Source organism: Ctenocephalides felis, unplaced genomic scaffold, assembly GCF_003426905.1.
Source record: "Ctenocephalides felis isolate EL2017-DRISC unplaced genomic scaffold, ASM342690v1 CF-g0.4_SCAFFOLD_00415, whole genome shotgun sequence".
Lineage (NCBI taxonomy): Eukaryota > Metazoa > Arthropoda > Insecta > Siphonaptera > Pulicidae > Ctenocephalides > Ctenocephalides felis.
The window spans coordinates 1-20,569 of record NW_020536569.1 but is presented as its reverse complement, the minus strand read 5'-3'; the positions used below and the strand labels follow the sequence as shown (position 1 = coordinate 20,569).

The 20,569-nt window shown below is 30.5% G+C and overlaps 2 protein-coding genes across 2 annotated transcripts; both read right to left on the bottom strand.

Moving 5' to 3' along the window:
• Positions 1–898: 898 nt before the first annotated feature.
• LOC113364687 (arrestin domain-containing protein 17-like) lies at positions 899–12,108 on the bottom strand (the record flags this gene model as incomplete). The annotated part of the gene is made up of 6 exons (XM_026606841.1): positions 12,074–12,108; positions 6,903–7,140; positions 3,064–3,243; positions 2,730–2,854; positions 2,549–2,577; positions 899–1,075 (listed from the first exon to the last, which is right to left on the bottom strand). Coding segments are annotated over exons 1-6 (784 nt in total), but the record flags the coding sequence as incomplete, so codon positions are not given.
• A 3,856-nt stretch (positions 12,109–15,964) lies between these two features.
• On the bottom strand, positions 15,965–20,156 carry LOC113364671 (arrestin domain-containing protein 2-like; the record flags this gene model as incomplete). The annotated part of the gene is made up of 6 exons (XM_026606840.1): positions 15,965–16,086; positions 16,575–16,752; positions 17,493–17,678; positions 18,236–18,415; positions 19,709–19,920; positions 20,001–20,156. Coding segments are annotated over 6 exons (1,034 nt in total), but the record flags the coding sequence as incomplete, so codon positions are not given.
• Between the last annotated feature and the right edge of the window lie 413 nt (positions 20,157–20,569).

Genomic DNA, 20,569 nt, shown 5'->3' with positions numbered 1-20,569 from the left:
ACTAGATGTAAGTAGCAATTTGTCTTCAGAAAAGTTGCATAAACTTATCGATGTAAATACATAGTAATTACTTGTAATATGTGTTCTCTGCCATTGAACTTTGCGAACCCTCTTGAAGAGCACGGTTTATTATACCAATCTTGTATATTTAAACCAGTTTTGGTCTATAATGTTTGAGGATGCTCATTAAGACCAAGAACTCTTAACTCTATGTTTCAATAAAATAGTTAAAAAATTAATATATTTAGATAAAACGGCACAGACTACCTTACCTTACTTTTGTTTTATATATATTATGTTAGATAATATAGCATACACACAACACTTTTCCAATTCTGATGTGGAATAATTCAGAATGATTTGAACATCAAGAAAACATAAAATTAAAACAAAGGATCTTTGGCAAAAGCTAACCTCTTTTTCAAAAGAATTAATATGATTTTTTAAGTAAACGGATATTTGATATATCCGAGATAATTCGTGTCTGTATTTATCATGGTCTATTTATTCATAGTTTTATTTTGTTTTTTTTTTTTTAATTTATTTGAAGAGCGATCAGAACTTATGGATTCTATGAGCTGCTGTGATGAATTTCTTACAAACTAAGTTTGTTTTATTGTAGATAGCAACCCAAACAGTTGTCTTATCTCTATGTGCTGAACTTTTAATATTACAATTGTTATAATAGTGATGACTTTTTATTGGTGCAGCAATGCCGTATTGGTGCTGTTTTCACTTGGAAACATATTGCTATCTATATTTCCACGTGAAAATCGTTGTCACTGCTGTCTGGCAACATTTATTCATAGTTGAAGGTATCTTTTTGTACTTTCATGTGGATTGGCTTGTTACAAAATTGTAGCATAACGCGATACAAAAACAAGAACAAGATACTTACGTAAATCATCATACTGGGCACTTGAACCAGGTTGCGTTGTTATAGGCGGTGCTGATGGCGCAATTGATGTAAATCCTATATTTGATTGTTCGTATCGATCTATTATTGGTACTGTGCCAATCGTGAGGGGCATGAAATGCGCAAAGATCTGTGGCAGCCTCCAATACTTGCTGTCACCTGAAAATAAAATTGTTGAGATAATTAAGTAATCAATAAAATCATATTTGCAACTAATAGTACAGGATGATATTGTGAATAATTGATTCGTTAAAACGTTATTCTTACAGAATTATTGATTTTTAATAATAAACAGTATGACATTTTTAATCTCACAATAATTGTATTTGGCGCCACTTACAGAAATTGTAATAATAAATTTTATCACACAAAGATTAAATAATTGTATGGGTTGCCATCTGTAAAACCGACGTAGCATTAAGTCAAATCAGCAGAACATCTATATAGGACTCTGTATAAGTTCTGATTTCTGTTCAAACAATATTAAAACTTATTGAAAGTATCATTTTGCCTTAAGGCAAGTAGCATGATCTTCTCAAAATGTGTAATAATTGACTTAATCAACCGAAATTGAGATTAAGATTTTTAGATACAATTTTCAACTACACTATTACATATATCATATACGTAGTCCTTGATATTATTTAATGATTTAAATCAATGGTAAAACTTTTTACACAACTTTTTTGAGAATTTTTGTAGACTGCTCACTTATTGTTTTACCAATTCCTAAGTCATTTCTAAATTCGAATGGCTTGGCGATTTTCTTTATACCTTTTTTTTTCATTTCAATAATTATTACAACTGCTAATTTATTAACATCAAGTAATATTGATAAATAATAATATAAATTTAAATAAATAAATAAAAGAGCAAAGGATAAAATTTACATGAAAATAATATCCGTAATATGATTTAATGTAAAATATAAGCAAATAATAATAAAAATAAAATTAAACCTTTTGGCTCCTCTTTATTAAATTTATTCAATCGCTTTTAATTTGTGAAATTCAAATTTTTACTTATCACTTCACAAAAGCTGCTGTCATCATGTTTTTTTTTTTTAAATTATAAACTAGTCGTATGGGCCGTAATATTTTAGTATGTTCTAGAAGACCATGATGTATATCGTCAAAATAAAAGTTTCATAAAAATTGACGATTTTTTTTCAACAGTTAATTACAAGAATACGTGCCAGCGGATCTTTACCAAAAACTAATCAGTAGCTTTTCCAGTTAATATCTTTCAAAGAGTTTTTGAATTTTTTAAATCGATCCAGGATTGCGGGCTAAAACGAAGACGAAAAATTAATTGTTCACTTTTCTGCTAGTTACAAAAAGTCTTGCCTAATCGTCGTGCAAAACCGACAAACGCTAGTCCTATCGAGTGACAATCGGTCCAGCCGTTTTGAGAAACGTCGGCGAAAGGTCAAAAATCGGCTCACATACGCTTACTTTTGCAAATTTGGTCTCATTTCATTGAGAATGGCTTGAAACGTCGAGAAAACATAAAATTAGCGAATCAGATTTTTGGCGAAAACATAAACTCCTCCTTCGGGAAGTTAAAAAATGTTCCAAACGAACAAACCAACCATCGATTTAGTGTATTCAACTATTATTTAATTGCACTTACATACTGTAATTTTCGTGGATTGCTTATATCTAATGATATATTTTTAAAAATTTTATTAGGCATTACCTAAAGTTTAATTTAACTAAACAACCAATTTCTCTTGATTATTTTTCTTATTTACCTTAATTACATAGTCGATATCTATAATACTGCAGTTCTGTAATAACGATGGAGGAATTACTGGGACTTGAAATTTTTTGTGATTGATATTTTATTGAATTTAGGAACTCCTTCCGCTGTTACAGTCACTAAATCTGATGATTTTTGCTTAATTTTGTGTGGATGTCTGCTATGAAACTTAGCGATCTGTAATTAGAAGAAATCTGAACAAATGTTGAATTCAAAAAAAGAACATTTTTTTATTTTTTAATTTTCATATTCATGTATGACTTCTGAGCAGTAGAGGAGGCTGGGTACGGTAGTGACAGTAGTCATAACAGCTGAACGATACTGATTTTGAAATAGTCATATAGAATAATATTACTATACTTGAAGTAGTAATAAATTGTTCTCACTTTTGTAATTTTAATCTGAACGAATTCCACATTCACCCTGCTGTCGTTTGAGATGTTGCATGCGACAGGTATTTCTTGTCCTGGTGCATAACCCGACTGTGGCAATTGCACGCTGACAAATAATGGTCCTGAGGTGCAACCGCACCAAAAAGTTTTACTTGATTCCATCATCACCGGCAACTGCGAATAAAAAATTATTGAATATGAGTGAGTTTTGATAAATATTTAGATTTGGTGAGGACTGCATTTGTTTTCTTAAATTATTTCAAATGTTGATTTCTTTGATTTATTTTATCTTATATCGTCTTATATTCTTTGATTTATTTTATGGCCTTGTAGATAGCTCTTGCATTTCGCTTATGTAATTTTATTAACCAAAATCATTTACAAAACACATTTTTTATATTTCTGTTTTTTAATTAGAATAAACAATTCTAATGATAATTTTAAATTATTCGGTCAACCAAATATAAAGCAATAATGATATACGCTTTCCATAGATACAGCCAATCACGACATTGATGCAATAGATAAACAATATATCATTACAATTAAATAAAAAGGGCAACCATTGGATCGTCTTCTATGCATTATCCAATATCAAGAGTGCTTATTATTTTTATATAGGGAACAACAGTTTTAGAGGTCTATCCTTTAATAAAATTTATACCTATAAATAATAAAATTTAGACCTTTGAATTAAAACTTCGGCCATCGTAGGCTTCTGATTGGACTGAAAAAAAATGGACAGAAATCACTCCTATGAGTAATTTCTAAGTTGCTACATATGCCAATATTTTTTGTACATTGAGAACTGGTCTTAGTAACTAATTTGGATGATCAAAATTTTTTTATATGAGTACTGCTTCTGTTTTTAACTTCCCGAAGAAGTTTATGTTTTCATAAAAAAATCCGAATTGCTAATTTTATGTTTTCTTGACGTTTCAAGCCATTCTGAATCGAATGAGACCAAATTTGTAAAAAGTATGTGTGTATGTGTGTGTGTGTGTGTGTGAACAGATTTTTTGCCGTAAATCGACGTTTTCTCAAAAACGGCTGACCGATTTAAAAAATTAAAAGACATTCGATGTATCTCGATAAGGACTAGCGTTTCTAAGTTTTGCGCGAAGGTCGGCCGAGCTGTTTCTTTGTAAATCGCAGAAAAGTGAAACATTTTTCGTCCACGTTTTAGCCCGCAATTCTGAATCGATTTTGAAAATTCGAAAACTGTTCGAAATATTGCTTGGGAATCGACCTGATTAGTTTTTGATAAAGATCGGCCGGGCCGTTTTCTTGTAATAAGGTGTTAAATTTTTTTTTTCGACGATTTTTATGATTTTTTTTTGACGATAGATACCATAGTCTTATAGATCATACTAGAATATTACGGTTCTACGACAAGTCGTTTTAATTTTAAAAAATCGTCAAAGTTTGCAAAAATTAGTGTCATTTTTTTAGCGTTTGTCAAAATTAGACCTTTGATCGACGTTTTCTCAAAAACGCCTGAACCGATTTCAGAAGTTTAAAAACCATTTGATGTTTCGGTGAGGACTATCGTTTGTCAGTTTTGTGCGACGATCTTCCAAGCCGTTCCTTTGTAATTGAAAAAAAAGTGTTAAACTTTTCGTCCACATTTAAGCTCATCCTACCGAACCGATTTAAAAAAATCGAAAACTGTTCGAAAGATATTAGTTGGAATAATACTGATTAGCTTAAAAAAATTTAAGCCGATTTTTATGGATTTTTTTTTAGCTATTTTCATGGTCTTATACTACTTACTGAAATATTACAGCCTTACTACAAATAGTTTGATTTTAAAATTAATCAAAGTTTGAGAAAATGAATAGTTCTTTTGACATTTGTTAAAATTAAAATTAGACTATTTACTGGGTATTATGATAGAGTACTTGGTCTTGAACATAATAAACCATTAAAGTCCTGGAAACGGTTCAATTATAAAAATTGATTTTGAAAATTTACTTTTAAAAAATAATCCGAGTCAAAGTGTTCGTTCGTTTCAATTATGTGTAATAAATCCAGTCGGAATACTTTTAATGACTCGTAAATTAATTTATTTTTTATTGATCAAGTCGATTATGTAAACATATCGGGAAGTTCATGTAACTTGCCTCAAGGCTAAATATCAAACCAACTTGTTAATTATCTCATCTACTTAAGATTTTTTTAAGTCATTAGATATTGTAAAACTGGAGACGTATCAAGGTGCGTCCGTAATATTTCTCAAAATCTTTGATTAAATTCTATGCTTTAATATTGATCTTACTTGCGTCTCATAGCCAATGCCGTAGTTAATCTACGTAGGCTCTAGAACGAATTTATACACCAAAACTTTTTTCTCTAATAAAAGTTTCGATTTTTTTTATAAACCATTGCAGTTTGTGCATTTTCAGCGTTGTTGAGTTACTTGATGTGTGGTTGCTATTTTAATTTTCTGTCATATAAATACTTAAGGGGTTAGGGGTACTTGCAGGCACGAAAAAATGAGTGTTTTCAGTATTTTTTTTTTGTTCTTAAGCGATGTTTTTCTACAAAAATATTAATACAGCATTATTATACAATGTTTTGACTTAATGTAACAAAAATTCAGAAAAAAAAAATCAATATTCCAAAGTTATAGCTGTTTTTCTTGACCCTGTTTCGAAAAACGGTCCTGGCGGTGACCATCATAACTCCTTGGAGATTCATCTAAAATCAATAAAATTAAAAAAATAGTTTTATGAATAGTTAATCCGGGCCGGATCGAAGGTTTTCCTTTTTTTGCAAAAATTAACAAAATGACAGCATCAGAAAGAAAAATCTTGATTTTTGGGTAAAAAATCAACAGTTAATTGGTCTTAAAAAATTCAAATTTTTGAAAAATAAAAATCCTACGATCAGCACGAGTTTATTATGTATTATAAAAGCTGTATAAATTTAATTAAAATCTCTACTAAGCGGTTTTTTGAGTACAGTGGTCACCGATTCAAAAACATAGTTTTGAGAAAAACGCGTTCAAAGTTTTACATTGGATTTGCGTACAGAAATACGAATTTTAAATTCATTTACACCGAGTCATCTATTCCTGGGCCATATAACAGTTCTTCAGCCTTGTGGAAGTTTCCAAAATTTTCATTTGGTGTTGCCTACGAAGCATTCTGCCCTCCCGTGTCGTCTCGTTGGCGCGCTGATCTGCTACTTTCACACGTGCAGCATCCAATTTTTCAGCATACCAATGGGAATTATACCCACAATTAGGTCCTAGGGTACCCATAATCAATAGTAATGATTATGTATATGTATTCAACAATTTGTACGATAGTACAACTAGTATCCACGGTTTTAGGCATATTTTTTACACTAGTTGGTTGAAGCTTTTAATTTTTCCTGATTATGGTTTCAATCTTGAACTACACATCTTGAAAGTAAATTATCATTGCTGAGATCGTTTAAATCGGTTTAAAAGCTTTTAAACATCAGGAGGTGAGGGAGAATAATCTTGAGTATAAGTATCGAGCTCTCCACTTGCGTCAACGCGCTGGTAAGGGTCCAATAACTCAAAAGTAATCATCGGATAAACTTCAAATTTTCAGAGAACATTTTCAAGATATTACACTTAATGAAAATGCAAAAAATTAAAAATCGATTTTTCAAAAATTCCAAGTACCCCTAACCCCTTAAATATTTTATGACTTCTTTTCGTAGTATTTTATCATACAAATAAACATATCGACAGTTATTCTTTCTCAGTGACCCTTCATTTTTGTATGTGTTTCGTTGAATATTTTGATATTTCAAATTATATTTTTTTATTCCAGAAATAAACGTTTAGAAAAACGTACCCTATATCTGGGATCCATATTCAGGTCCAATGCTGATATAACAGTGAAAGCTGCCTTAGAAGTCTGATCAAATTTCCATGGTCGATCTAATGTCACTTTGATAGTGTAACGTACAAACCCAGTTCCGCCTTCGTAACTGCAAGGCAGAAGTGCAGGAAGAGCACACATGAAATTAAAGGTATGTTTACCATAAGGCAGTTCGACCTCTGCACCTGTTTTGAGAAATGGCAATTCGGTACTAAATAAAATTTTGTAGCATATGTTTGTTCTAATGTAAAATATTTTTTTTTTTTGACAATTGTTAATGTCTTATTTACAAAATTGATATGAGCAAAAAAAAACAAAAACAACAAAAAATGCAATACATTGAAGCGTACAGACATAGGGCTAGGTGTTTGGTAGATCGGAAGGCCATTTCTTGCTCAATCTTCTTATCGGTCTCTGAATCGCTTGAATTGTAGGATTTGTATGCTGGATTAATTTGTTGTTGAAAGATGAACTTCTAATCTTGATCATTTCGTTGACTGTTGAGATTTTCAAATCCTTATGTAGGCAAAAATTCGAAATATACCAAGGCGCATTAGTAAGGATACGCAGAATTTTATTCTGGCACCTTTGAATGATGTTTATGTTAGATTTGCATGAGCAACCCCATAGTTCGATTCCATAAGTCCAAATGGGCACTATGATAGTTTTATACAAAAGTACCTTGTTATCGAGAGAGATTTCAGATTTCCTCCTAAAAAGCCAGTAAAAATCTTTTATTTTCAGTTGGATTTGTTTCTTTTTATATTCAATGTGCGTTCTCCATGTCAATTTCGAATCAATGTGCATGCCTAAATATTTAACAGAATTGCATAGTGGAATTATTGAATTGTTCATGATGATAGGTGGACTGTTGTGATGTTTTAGAGAAACAATTATGTGCTGAGATTTTTCGATATTGATTTTGATATTCCAATCTAAAAACCATTTTTCGAGACTAGATAAATAATTTTGTAACTGACAAGTTGCTGTTCTAATATCGGAATTGCATGAAATAATTGCTATGTCATCGGCGTAAGTGCATATGGTTAGAAGATCATCTGTGGGCATATCGTTTGTGAAAAGAAGATAAAGTACAGGGCTTAGCACACTGCCCTGTGGTACCCCGCATTCTATATTTCTGATGCTCGAAGTCACATCTTTAATTTTGATTCTAAATTTTCTATTAAGCAAATATGAGCTTAAGATATTGAAGTAGTTTGGAAAAGTTGTTTTGATTTTATATAGGAGTCCTGAGTGCCAAACCTTATCAAAAGCCTGACTGACATCTAAGAATACGGCTACGCTGTGTTCCTTTCTATTCATGGCTTCAAGAATACGAGACACCCTTCTGTTGCATTGTTGAATTGTAGAGTGATTTTTTCTGAAGCCAAACTGATGATGAGGAATCCAACTATCATTCGGATGATCTTCTGACAATCTCTGCAACAAAAGCCTCTCTAAAATTTTCGATAATATCGATAAAAGACTGATAGGACGGTATGAACTAGCAGTGTGATGGTTTTTGTTTGGTTTAGCGATCATAATAATTTCTGCAGTCTTCCACGCTGTGGGCCAATAATTGTATTGAAGTATGGCGTTGAAAATATTCGTTATATATAAAATACCTTTTGTAGGCAATTCTTTTAACATCTTTGGAGTAATTTTATCCATACCCGGCGAAGATCTATTTTTTATCCTTTTTATTTCACATAAGACATCATTTGGTGAAAAATGTCCTAATGGTGTAGAATGTATGGGTTGATTTACGAAATTATTAATTAAATTATTCTGGGAAATATTTCGAGCGCTAAAAATGCTACTTAGATGATCAGCAAATGCCTCCGCTTTTTCTTCGTTGCTTTTTGCCCAAATGAATCCGTTTTGGTTGGTTATTTTCAGAGGAGGGTTTTGTTGTAGGGGTTTACTTTTATTTCTGATTGGTTTCCATATGGAATTATCGTACCTATTTAGCTGCAATATATACGACCTGAATGTACAATTCTTCCATTCTTTCATTTTTTTCCTCAGCGTGTTATTGAGATGATTAAGCGATGTCTTATCCGTTGGTAGATGAGAATGTTGCCACGTACGTCTTGCTCTTCGTTTTATGCAATTAGCTTCTTAATCTCATGCGGAATTATTATATTATCATTTCTTGGAATAATGTTCGGGGTGATCTGCTTGGTTGTTTCACGTATAATCTCAGAAAAATAATCTATATTATTTTCTATATCAATAACGCTTGAAGGCCTAGATTTTGGAAATAATTTTGAATCAAGTATGGATTTGAATTGAATCCAGTTAGAAAGATTGTTGTGTACAATATGATTGTTGATAACTGGAGTAGGAAATGTGCTAAACGTCACAAGTATTGGAGAATGATCTGAAGAGAGATCGTAACTAGATTCAATATTGAGATTTGAAAGATCAATACCTTTCACAATAAAAAAATCTAAAAGGTCTGGAACTTTAGTAGGGTCAGAAGGCCAATAAGTTGGACTGCAAGTTGAAATAAAGGAGAGGTTATTTTGCCCTATGGCTGCATGAAGAATCTTTCCTTTGGCTGTAGTCAGTCTAGAACCCCAGGCAATATGTTTACAATTAAAGTCACCACCAATGATAAATTTATTACCTAACTGAGAGAAAAATGAAGAAAACTGAGCACAAGAAATTTTGAATCTTGGTGGACAATAAACAGCAGAAACACAAAAATTATATAAATTTGTTTCAACAGAAATTTGAGTTGCTTGTAGAAAATCATCAGAAATATTTGGTAGAACAAAATGCTTTATATTATTTTGATTAATATAGCCGAACCGCCGCGAGCCCTGCCACTTGGGTGATTTGAATTATAAGTAGTGTAGTTATAAATTTTAAAGTAGTTTTTTTCAGTGAAGTGAGTTTCTGAGATTAATAAGATATCTATTAAGTTTAACTTTAAAAAACATTCTACTTCATTTTTGTGAGGTATTAAACCGTTGGCATTCCATTCAGCAATTTTAATTATTTTTGCCATTGCTTTTGTTGTTGACTAACGTGGATAACATATTTATTATTATGGTGTTCTGTTGCAAAAGCTGATTGAAGATATTTTTAAATTCTAAAATAAGTGTTGCTAGAGAATCAGAATCGGGATTTGAAGGTGAATGATTAGAAGCAGAGTAATTGTTTTTTGCAATGTCTGCATAGGATGAATTTTGAATTGTTGGATTTAAGGCCGGAGAAATGTTGTTTATTTTATTATTAGAATTAGAATTATTAGAATTTTTAAAATTTTGGTTATTTGGATTTGGATTTATGACTGATTGATTTACTGGAGTTTTGTTTCTTTGTTCTTTAATTTTTTGGAAGTATGAGCAACCGCGATAATTAGCTGGATGAGCACCGTCGCAAAAATAACAACATGCCGAAGCATTCGGATCTTTGGTACAAGCATTAGTATTATGATTGTCACCGCATTTTAGGCAAGCAAATGGTCTATTGCAGTATTTTTTGGTGTGATTAAAGAGTTGACAGCGAGTGCATTGTATAATGTTGTTGGACTTTCTCGGTGGTTCGACGCGTATTATGCAGTTGAATAATTTATAAATGTTATAAATATTTTTGTTATTTCTATTTGGTTCCAGATCAACAAAAAACATATTAAGAGGTTCTTTTGTTATTCTATGTCTAATATTTAGGATATTACGTACTACATGACCCTGTTTTAATAGTTCTAATTTAATTGCATCTGTGCTTGTTGAAAAGTGTACATTTCTAAGAACAACCCTATAAGCCTTCTCTTCTTTTAATTGATATGTATGATATACGGCATTAGTTTCTTTTAGATGTCTGGATAAAGTTCGAAAATGGTCGACAGAATTACATAGAATTTTAAATGTATTGTTAGCTAAACTTCTCAGGAAATATTGATCGTGCGGAATTATTTCATTTAATTGATTAGACATATCATTAATATCGTCAACTCCGTAAATAAATATTGGAGGGGGCTTACTGACTGGAGCCGGTTTAACTGAGTTGTCATCATTAGCTGTTTCTATTGTTGAAAGGGCCGAAAATCTGTTTTGAATTTTGACATCTATTCCTAATGGTTCAAATGAAGTTTTTCTTTTTTTGAAATTGACTACTTGCTATGAATTAGGATGTTTCTTGACATCAGAATGTGGTTGAGTGAGGCTTGTAGATGCACTATTACTAGATGATATTACTTCCTGTCTTGAGTCAGAAACTGATGAAGTTGAACGCAGCGAGACCTTTTCCGATCTAAACATATTGGTCCGACCTTCTTCGCGAGGTATCTTGCTGTATTTGCTGGATCCAATAACGGTCTTTCGAAGTTTTGGGATTTCTGATGGTTTACTGTCCGATTCCATATTCGCTACTATATCTTGATTGAAATGTAAGACATTTTTTTGATTCCACAAACGCACATTAGAGTCTCGATTATGTATGGTTTTTTGTAAGCAATTATTTAATTATCAGTACACTTTTGTAAGCTTTTCATGCAATTTTAATAAACCGTAAAATTCAATCTGACATGCACTTGTTTTTATAGTAGATTCATTGAATAGAAGTAATGAAAGAAGTAATGGAAGTAAGAATGGAAGTAAGAATAGAAGTAATGAGAATAGAAGAATGAAGTAAGAAGAATGAAGTTACGTTGATGAGTACATAGAATAGGATAGAATAAATAGGAAGAAGAATAGGATTTATATAAGAAAAATAGTATGAACATGAAGATTGTATTGAAATTGAGATATTGTAATGAAATTAAAATATGTTGTAGGTGGCTAAATGCTCGAGTAAGCGAGGCCAATAAAAATAAAAAAATAAATAACAAAAAAAAAAAAATATTTGTAATTAATTATACAGATCCACAAAAAAAATTGTCTGTGCTAGATAAATGATTCCAATGTATTTTTTACCGGCAAATATGGCATATATGGTCAAAATTGGTGATTAAACTGAAAAAAAAACAGATCGAAATAAAAAGAAAGAAAAAATCTCCAATATAGTCATTTTCCGGCATGATAATTAAGGTCTCATAATTTCCGTCGTTTTCAGGGCCTTTTCTCTTTAAATAACTGGTGCGACGGACTCCTGCACCGTTTTTCATCTGTGTTGAAAATATATTTTCAACAAACTTTTTTTGTTGCATCCAACAGTAATTTCCAAACATATCTCCAAATAACTGCAAATATATTTGCAGATTACCCAGGGGCAATGGGGAATAACTATAAATTTATAAATACTGCTGGGTGCTTCAAAGAGAAACTCAACCCATTCGAAAAAAGCCTTTGCATAGGTCATTTAAGATGAAAAAGGGCAGGAAATGATAGAAATTAAATTTTAATTATCATGAACAAAAATTACTGGATAAAAGTTTTGTCGTTTTTTTCCATTTTGCTCTATTTTTTGCTGTCCCAATTTTGAATTTAGTTTCATATTCTGCGGTAAAAAATACATTACAAAGCAAATGTCGCACATCCACCCAGCCCAGACAACTTTTTTTGTGGGCTTGTGTTATTATATTTACACAAGTTTTAATTAAATTTTGATTTGGACGATTTCACTATTGTTAATTGGATATATACCTTGTTGAGATCCTACCAGATAGGTAATAGAATTAAGGTAAACTTCTTCAGCACCGTAATGAACGGTACGTGTTCTGTTCTTGCCATGATGATCTCTGTAAGTTTCTGATTCGGTCCAAGATGTTTCTGCTTTCCCGTTTATTGTCAAATATAAGCCTGATATCAAGTGTTTATATATGAAATCGAAATAGAAATAATATTATTAAACAGAGACGTTGAAGATACAGAGAAATAGTACATTTCAATAATTTTATTTGGAGAGTATTAAAGAATAAGTTACTATGAATTTGTAGAATTTAAACCAAATATTTGCAATTATACAACATAGTTTATAGATAAGTCTGTTATTAAGTTATAGTAATTGCAAAAATCGAAAATTTTTATATATCTTTGGGTTTCAAAGGTTTCTGAATATTTTGGCATACCTTAGAAAAAATAGAAGTATGTGTGTGGGTGCATGTATACGCGGGTCAACCAATTTGAATGATTCAAAAACATTTGATTCCTATTAATAAGGAGACGTGCTGTCCGTGCTGATTAGTTTTTGGCAAAGGCAGGTTCAGCCGCTCTGAAGATACGGGGTAAAGAGTGCTAAAAATGGTAATTTAATTTTTGAGAGAAACGAGCATCCGATTTGAATGATTCCAAAAATATTTTATTAGTATTAACGAAATGAAGAACTAGTGAAATTTTTGGGAATAAGTACTAATACGGGGCAATAAATATTAAACATTTAAATTCAGTTTTCGGAAAAACAGAGTGTCCGATTGGTGGTGGGACATGCTTTTAGTTTCAGCAGTTTCAAAAAAGCAAAAAGTGCAAAAATTTGAAGTTTTTTTGGGACTCGAGAATCCAATTCGAATGATACTATATTTTACTTGTTTTGTGAAAATACAGTATTTATTAGCTTTTTGCAAAGGGAGGTCCAGCGATTTTGGAATTTTAGGTAAAAAAGTAAAGAATAGACATTTTGTGGTTTGATAAATTAACAGATAGACTAGTAGGCAGGATGACAAATAGGAAGATAGGCATATAGATAGGTTGACATGTAGATAGGTGAAATGTAGACAGGGAGACAGGTAAACTTGGTGGACAGGTAGGCAGGTTCAAAAATAGACAAGTGGCCAACTTGGAGACAGGCGTATTCTTTTAGGCATGTGGTTAGTAAATCATTAGACAGATAAATCATAAATCAAATATTAATTTTGTAAGTTCATGCAACTTGTTAATATATATAGTTTTAGATAGATTTATACTAATTTCACTCACATCTAAACTTTTTTGGTTTTGTCAAAGTAACTTCTACCCTTCCGGACAACATTTGACTCGCATAATAAACTCCATTCGGATTATTGTCATAAAAAATTTGTGCGTGAAAACTCATATCAGACCAAACACTAAACTTTGCAAAAACTGTACAAATTTACACTATTTATAAATTAATATTTCTAGCAGTCACTAAGTGTTTTTTAAAAAGAAATGTGCAAAATATTTTGTATGAATATGTTCTCTAATTAGTATAGTTCAGTTATGTAAACAGTGAAACTTTATTACACGTTAATTTTACATATGATAATCATGAAATTTTTGTGAGTTCTGCTTATATGTAAAGATATCTTTATCTTCAATTACTCACACGATACTAAATCTGCATTTATTGAACATCATCGTGTTTTCTTATTCGATTTCCATGAAAATACTACGTTTATCGCGTTTTGCGAAGATAACACTTATGACGTTATAGATAAGCTTATTAAAATATTAGGCATTATGTGAATGAACAGAAAAAAACTTTTTACTATAGATGTTTTCCTCAGATCTTTAATGTGTCGTAAACTGGTCCAGTGTTCCCCAAAATCTAAATAATACTTGACATCAGTACATCAGAATATTTTTTAATCCGTTTTCTAACATCTCCAATTTAAATTTTACAGTTTAATCTTATAATTTCAATGCGCTATACCTTGCACTACATAACACACTATAAAAGCTTAAGTGACGCCAAAGTTTAAATAATTTAATATCCTGGTGGTTATGCAGAAAACTTAGTTTTCACTTACAACACTTCAACCTTTTCAAACTGGTTAGAATTATGTTCTTGTCCAGCTTTCCACAAGTCCTTTCACCGATTGAAAACTATAGTTTTCAATATATAAGTTGTAAATTCAATTTATTTTCAATATATATTCAACTTATAAGTATATAATATTATTGAATTTTTACCCGCAATATAAGACAACTCTGAATCTAAATATATTAAAGACTATATTAAAGAAATAGAAAAATGAGATAGGGTAAGGCGAGGCGCAAAGGTTCAATTTAATTTTTTGTAATTATAAACTAAACTAAATTACTATTTTATATTGTTTACACCTTTGTCAATGTAAATGTTTAGTCGATCCTTTTTATCCCACCCACATGTAAGCTTTTATAGAGATTATAGAGATAGAGAATCAAATATCAAATTTAAAATAATATTACATCTTACAGTAGAACAGTTAAATAACGTAAAAAATAAAAAAAATTATATTTAGGTGTAATAAACTATAGTTTATTCTTATATTTATAAATATAAAAGCTCAAAACTATAAAAATCATCTACCAAAGAAAAAAATGCTTTTGTTATGAATATTGATACATTACTAATATTTATTTCCCGATAGCCCCATCGTAAGGATTTAGGTGATGGCTATAGTTACACATATTTTACCTTCTACTTTAAAATAGTAAACATTAAAAAAAATATATGCAAAAATATGTATACCTACTTCTCTGTATTTTTAAGATAATGATTTATCGATTGGATTATTGCTTTCTTTTTACTATTATTGATAATTTAGCTAATCAATTACTTTATATTAATAAATCAAAATATTGTAAAAATGAATTCATTTCCAATAAATCAAAAACATATTTTAGAGATCAGTTTATCGCAAAAATGCCATATTAATTAAGTTCCTTAAGTATACTTGTACTTAAATTTACTTTCAAATCAAATGTACGCGACATTGTCACAACCAAAATAAAAAGAAGAGTTATAGTTAAGATACATACAATAGTAACTAAGTTTTAAACAAACAGAAATACAAGAATCATATAATTTAGATTTAATTGAAATTTGATTTATTTGCAGAATTTCCTACACAATCCTAACAATCTAAATCTGAATTCTGGTTGAACACATGTACAATCTCTGTTAGTATCGATTCTGTCCTATTAAATTTATATGAAAAGACAAAGTAGTTGCATAGTTGTTGGCATATATTTGTAAAATAACATCTTCTTTAAATAATTTATTACATTTATTCATTATAAGAAATATTTGCTATTCGAGAGAATAAAGTTGCATTGAGGTATAATTTTTATTTTCTAAGTAAAACCAAGGCTTTAGGCCCATAATAAGCATTGGTGCTTATTATTTGTTACATATTATAATCTATATTATTGTTTTGAATTATATACTGGATACAAAGGTGTAAAATTTTGGAATCCAATTGTGTATTGAGAATCATCATTATCGCGTATACTCTGTGCACCAAACATGCACTCTTCATATGAAGGAGCTGAAAATAGAAAACAATTATTTTACTTAATCGTGTTAAACAATATACATTTATATGTTTCAAGAGAACTAGATTTTTAGCTCTAAATGAATTTTTGTAATTTTTGCAGTTTTTGTAATTAATAGTTTGCTTTTAAAGTTAATTCCCCAGGTAAATCAAATTATCTCAATTTTTTTATAAAATTCGAAATGTTTGCAAAGGGTTGACCTTTGCTTCAAAATGCATCACTTTCAGTTACATTTATGAGTATTACAATTTCTAGTTTTTCAAAAAGTAATTTTTAATTTGTGAATACATTCGATCGATAATGGTTTAAAAATCTTAAAATATTTTATTCAACAAATACTTGGTCGGCATGATGACTCGTACAATAGGTAAACGCCGCTTGCGGAAAACACTCAAGTAGCCAAAAGGGTTAAAAATTAAAATAATGATTTATTTATTATATGCCTTAAGAAGTTTGACTTAATTCTCCGTAAGTTACTTACGTAAGTCATCATTTGGTGCGCCGGCACCAGGTTGCGCGGTTATTGGTGGCGCTGATGGCGCAACATTTGCGAATCCTATTTCTGGTTGTTCAGGTCTATTACTTAATGGTACAGTACCGACAGTGAAAGGCAGTTCTAAACGCATTGACCTGTGACATCCAGGAATACTGGCTTTGACCTATTTGCGAAAAGAAAATAATTAATTTTCAAAAAATTTTCATTGAATATTGGTATTAGGATTTAGAACCCATATTAAACATGTCAAAATTAGTAACTTTTTATTCAAATTTTATAACACAAACAGCCACACATGCTTTGATTTTAATTATAATTGACTTATTAAATATAAAGATGTAGAAATTGATTTGTAGTGAACCTATATATGTTTACAACATACATTATTTTTATATCTTTTATTGTTTTTAAGTATCAGCAAAAATTTAATGAGTTAGACCCAGTTAGATATATACTTTAGATAATTTACTCATTTAGTCATAGTACATTACTCATAGTAATCGGTCTATTTTAGACAATATTTAACATATTCATAGAATTTACAACAGTTCCACACGATCTACAAAATTTTCGGACAATTTACCACATTTTAAGACGATCTACGATATACTCGTATTCAAACGTTTTGCAATATTTTCAAACAATATTCTTCAGTTTTATACAATTTACAACACTTTCAGACAATTTATCACATTTCCAAACAATTTATATTTTTAAAAATCTATAACATAATCAGATAATCTGCAACATATTCATACAATTTGCAACACATTCAGATAGTTTGCAACATTTTTAGACAATCTACATCATATTTAGACGGCTTATTTAGAAAAGTATTTGTGCCTTACATTAAGGGATGATAAGAAATACAATTTCACTTTTTGGCATTTCACTGTTACATACCTTGATAACATAATCAATGTCTATAATACTACAGTTGTGCAATAATGAAGGAGGTATTACAGGTAATTGAATATTTCTTGTGATCGAAGTTTTAGTATATCTAGGAACTCCTTCAGCACTTACTGTCACCAAGTCGGTTGAACTGTGTTTGATTTTATGTGGACTTCTGCTATGAAATTTAGCAATCTATAAAATAAATGGTAAATTAAGTATATGGATAAATGAAAATACAAAGCTTCTCTTCCTTTAAAATAATCTATGTTCGAAAAGTAAGAGCGGTAAACGAAATTGTTTCCGTTATTGTACGATAATTTCATTATAGTTCCTACAATTCATAGAATCGAATTGGTCTTTTAATTCGAAATTTTCAAATTAATATTTTGTATCTCTTCAACAAAAAAGATAGATCAGGAAAATGTCTCATATACGTATGTGGCTGCAATAATTTTTTTTCTTGAACCTGATACAAAATGTATTACGATTCATTATGCATTACATTTAGATTATGCAAAAATAATACAAATCTATTTTTATTGATTTAAACAAAAAGCGTGAAGTCTTGTTTGCTTATTTATGCGATTGAAGAAATTACATAACAAAATATCATTATTGAATGGAAATAATTACTAAATAACATTATAATGCGTTATACAAGAATCTAGCCAGATCATTACCAAACATTTAACATTTAAGTAATATTTATATTATAAATATTACTTATTTATATTCCATATATTTATTACTTTTGTAATTTTGATGTGAAGATACTCCACGTCCACTCTGGTCTCATTGGAGACATTACAAGTGACGGCAATTTCTTCACCAGGTGCGTATCCCGTACGTGGCAATTCTACGTTCACTCGCATCGGTTTGGTAGAACAACCGCACCAAAGAGTTTTAGTCGATTCTCTGCTCACTGGTAACTTTATATATAAATGATGAATTTTATATTATTTTATATAATATAGTTTAATGTATATGAGTATCAGGGTGAGATTGCTTAAGTCAAACTACCGCCTAAATCGTACCCCGGCTATATTTTGTTCGATAATTATAAATTACATCATTTGGTACCGTTAATGACAACTATATAGTCGACTAAGCAAATGTGTACAATCTGATAGCTGCCCGACTTTGTGAAACATATTTTTTTATTTATTTTTCATTTTCAAACATCAGCCAATTTTTGGCCATACTTAAAAATGTCTAAATGGAATTGCAACCTCGTAATTTGTACGTCCGAGTTGTGAAGTTTCTACTAACAGTTGCAAGCGTTCTACAACAATAATATAATTCTGTTTTTTTTTTTTAAACTAAACTTTATTTACATTATTTATTTTGCAATCGTGTAGGCATCTTCAAATGGTAAAATTGATCAAGGGTATGCCAACAGTTTCTATTTCAAACGTGGGACACTTTGTTGCTTAAGGTCGTACCTATGCAAAACTTTTTACTGGTATCGCTTTAATAAAGCATTTTATTGATTTTAATTGAATGTTTCGTATTAAATGCGAAAAAATAATGGTTAAACACAATTTTCTGAAGTTTTTTCTCAAATTGGAAAACAAGTGGATTTCACCAAAAACGGCTATATCTTTATGAACCTAGAAATCTAATAATTTTATAAGTACCATATGCCCATTTAAAAATACTCGTGGAGCTTCCAAGTAAAGTCCTAACTGGGTGACATTTAGGGTTGTAAAAATAATTTAAGCATTTTCAAGTAAAATGCTACCAATATAAATATTTACGTTACATTTTCAGAACATTTATGTTAAAACTCAATCAATAAAATTATTTCTTCAAAGATACTGTCATGCCCCTAAATATGTACCAAATTGGCTCATACATAAAGATCTCGATAATAATACAGTACATGAGGAATTCCTTATCCATAGTAACAATTATAAAAAAGACTTTTAAAACACCCAATTAATGCGTAACAGGAATGAAAGATTAAAGTGGAAAAGACCACTCTCGGACATACAACAGCAAAATAGGATACCATCATACCCGGGCGCGCATCAATGGATTGGCATCCGATTTAGACATTCTATGGACTATTCAAAAAAATTGCTTATGTAATTTTTAAAAATTTAATTATGTAATAGGTGCAAATATATATGAAAGAAAAAAGATATTGCTATTCAACAAAAACTTCACAGGCTACAAAACTAGTTTAAATACAGATAGTAATACTGCTCCAATATAAATACCCGATATCTAGGATCTAAATTCAGGTCAAGTGGTGATATAACAGTAAAGGCCGCTTTAGAAGTCTGATCAAATTTCCATGGTCGATCTAATGTCACTTTGATCGTGTAACGTACAAAACCAGTTCCACCCTCGTAACTGCAAGGTAGAAGTGCAGGAAGAGCACACATGAAATTGTGAATGTGTTTACCACTTTCCAACTGCACTTCTGAACCTGTTTCATTTCAAACATACATTTTAAATAATTCAAATCTTAATTACTAATCATTTATCTGTTATAAAATCGTTTACTACCTTGTTCAGAGCCTACCAAATAGGTAACAGAATTAAGATAGGTTTCTTCCGCGCCATAATGTACAGTACGGGTTTGAGATTTACCTTCGTGATCGGTATAAGATTCTGTCTCATTCCAAGAAGTCTCGGCTTTTCCATTTACTGTCATGTACAAACCTGGAATAACAATTATTTTAATTTTTAATGACTGTATTTCTAAAGATTGTTAAGTGCCAATGCAAAACATTGTTTTATAAACAATATAATCGATGGAAAAAATGTGCAAAAACAATAATTATAATTAACTTCCCGTGGGGTAAGTTATAGTAATCGCAAAAAAAATCGAAAATAAAAATTTTGCATATCTTTACGTTTTAAAAGATTCTGAATTTAGAATCTTTTAAAACGTAAAGATATGCAAAAATTTTTATTTTCGATTTTTTTGCGATTACTTGTTTCGATTCTGATTAAATGTTAACATTTTGGCGTTCAATTATGCAAACATAGCAGCAATATGCATTTCGTATTTTCACTTTATATGAATGCCCATGCCTTATACATACAAGCACACACACACACACACACACACA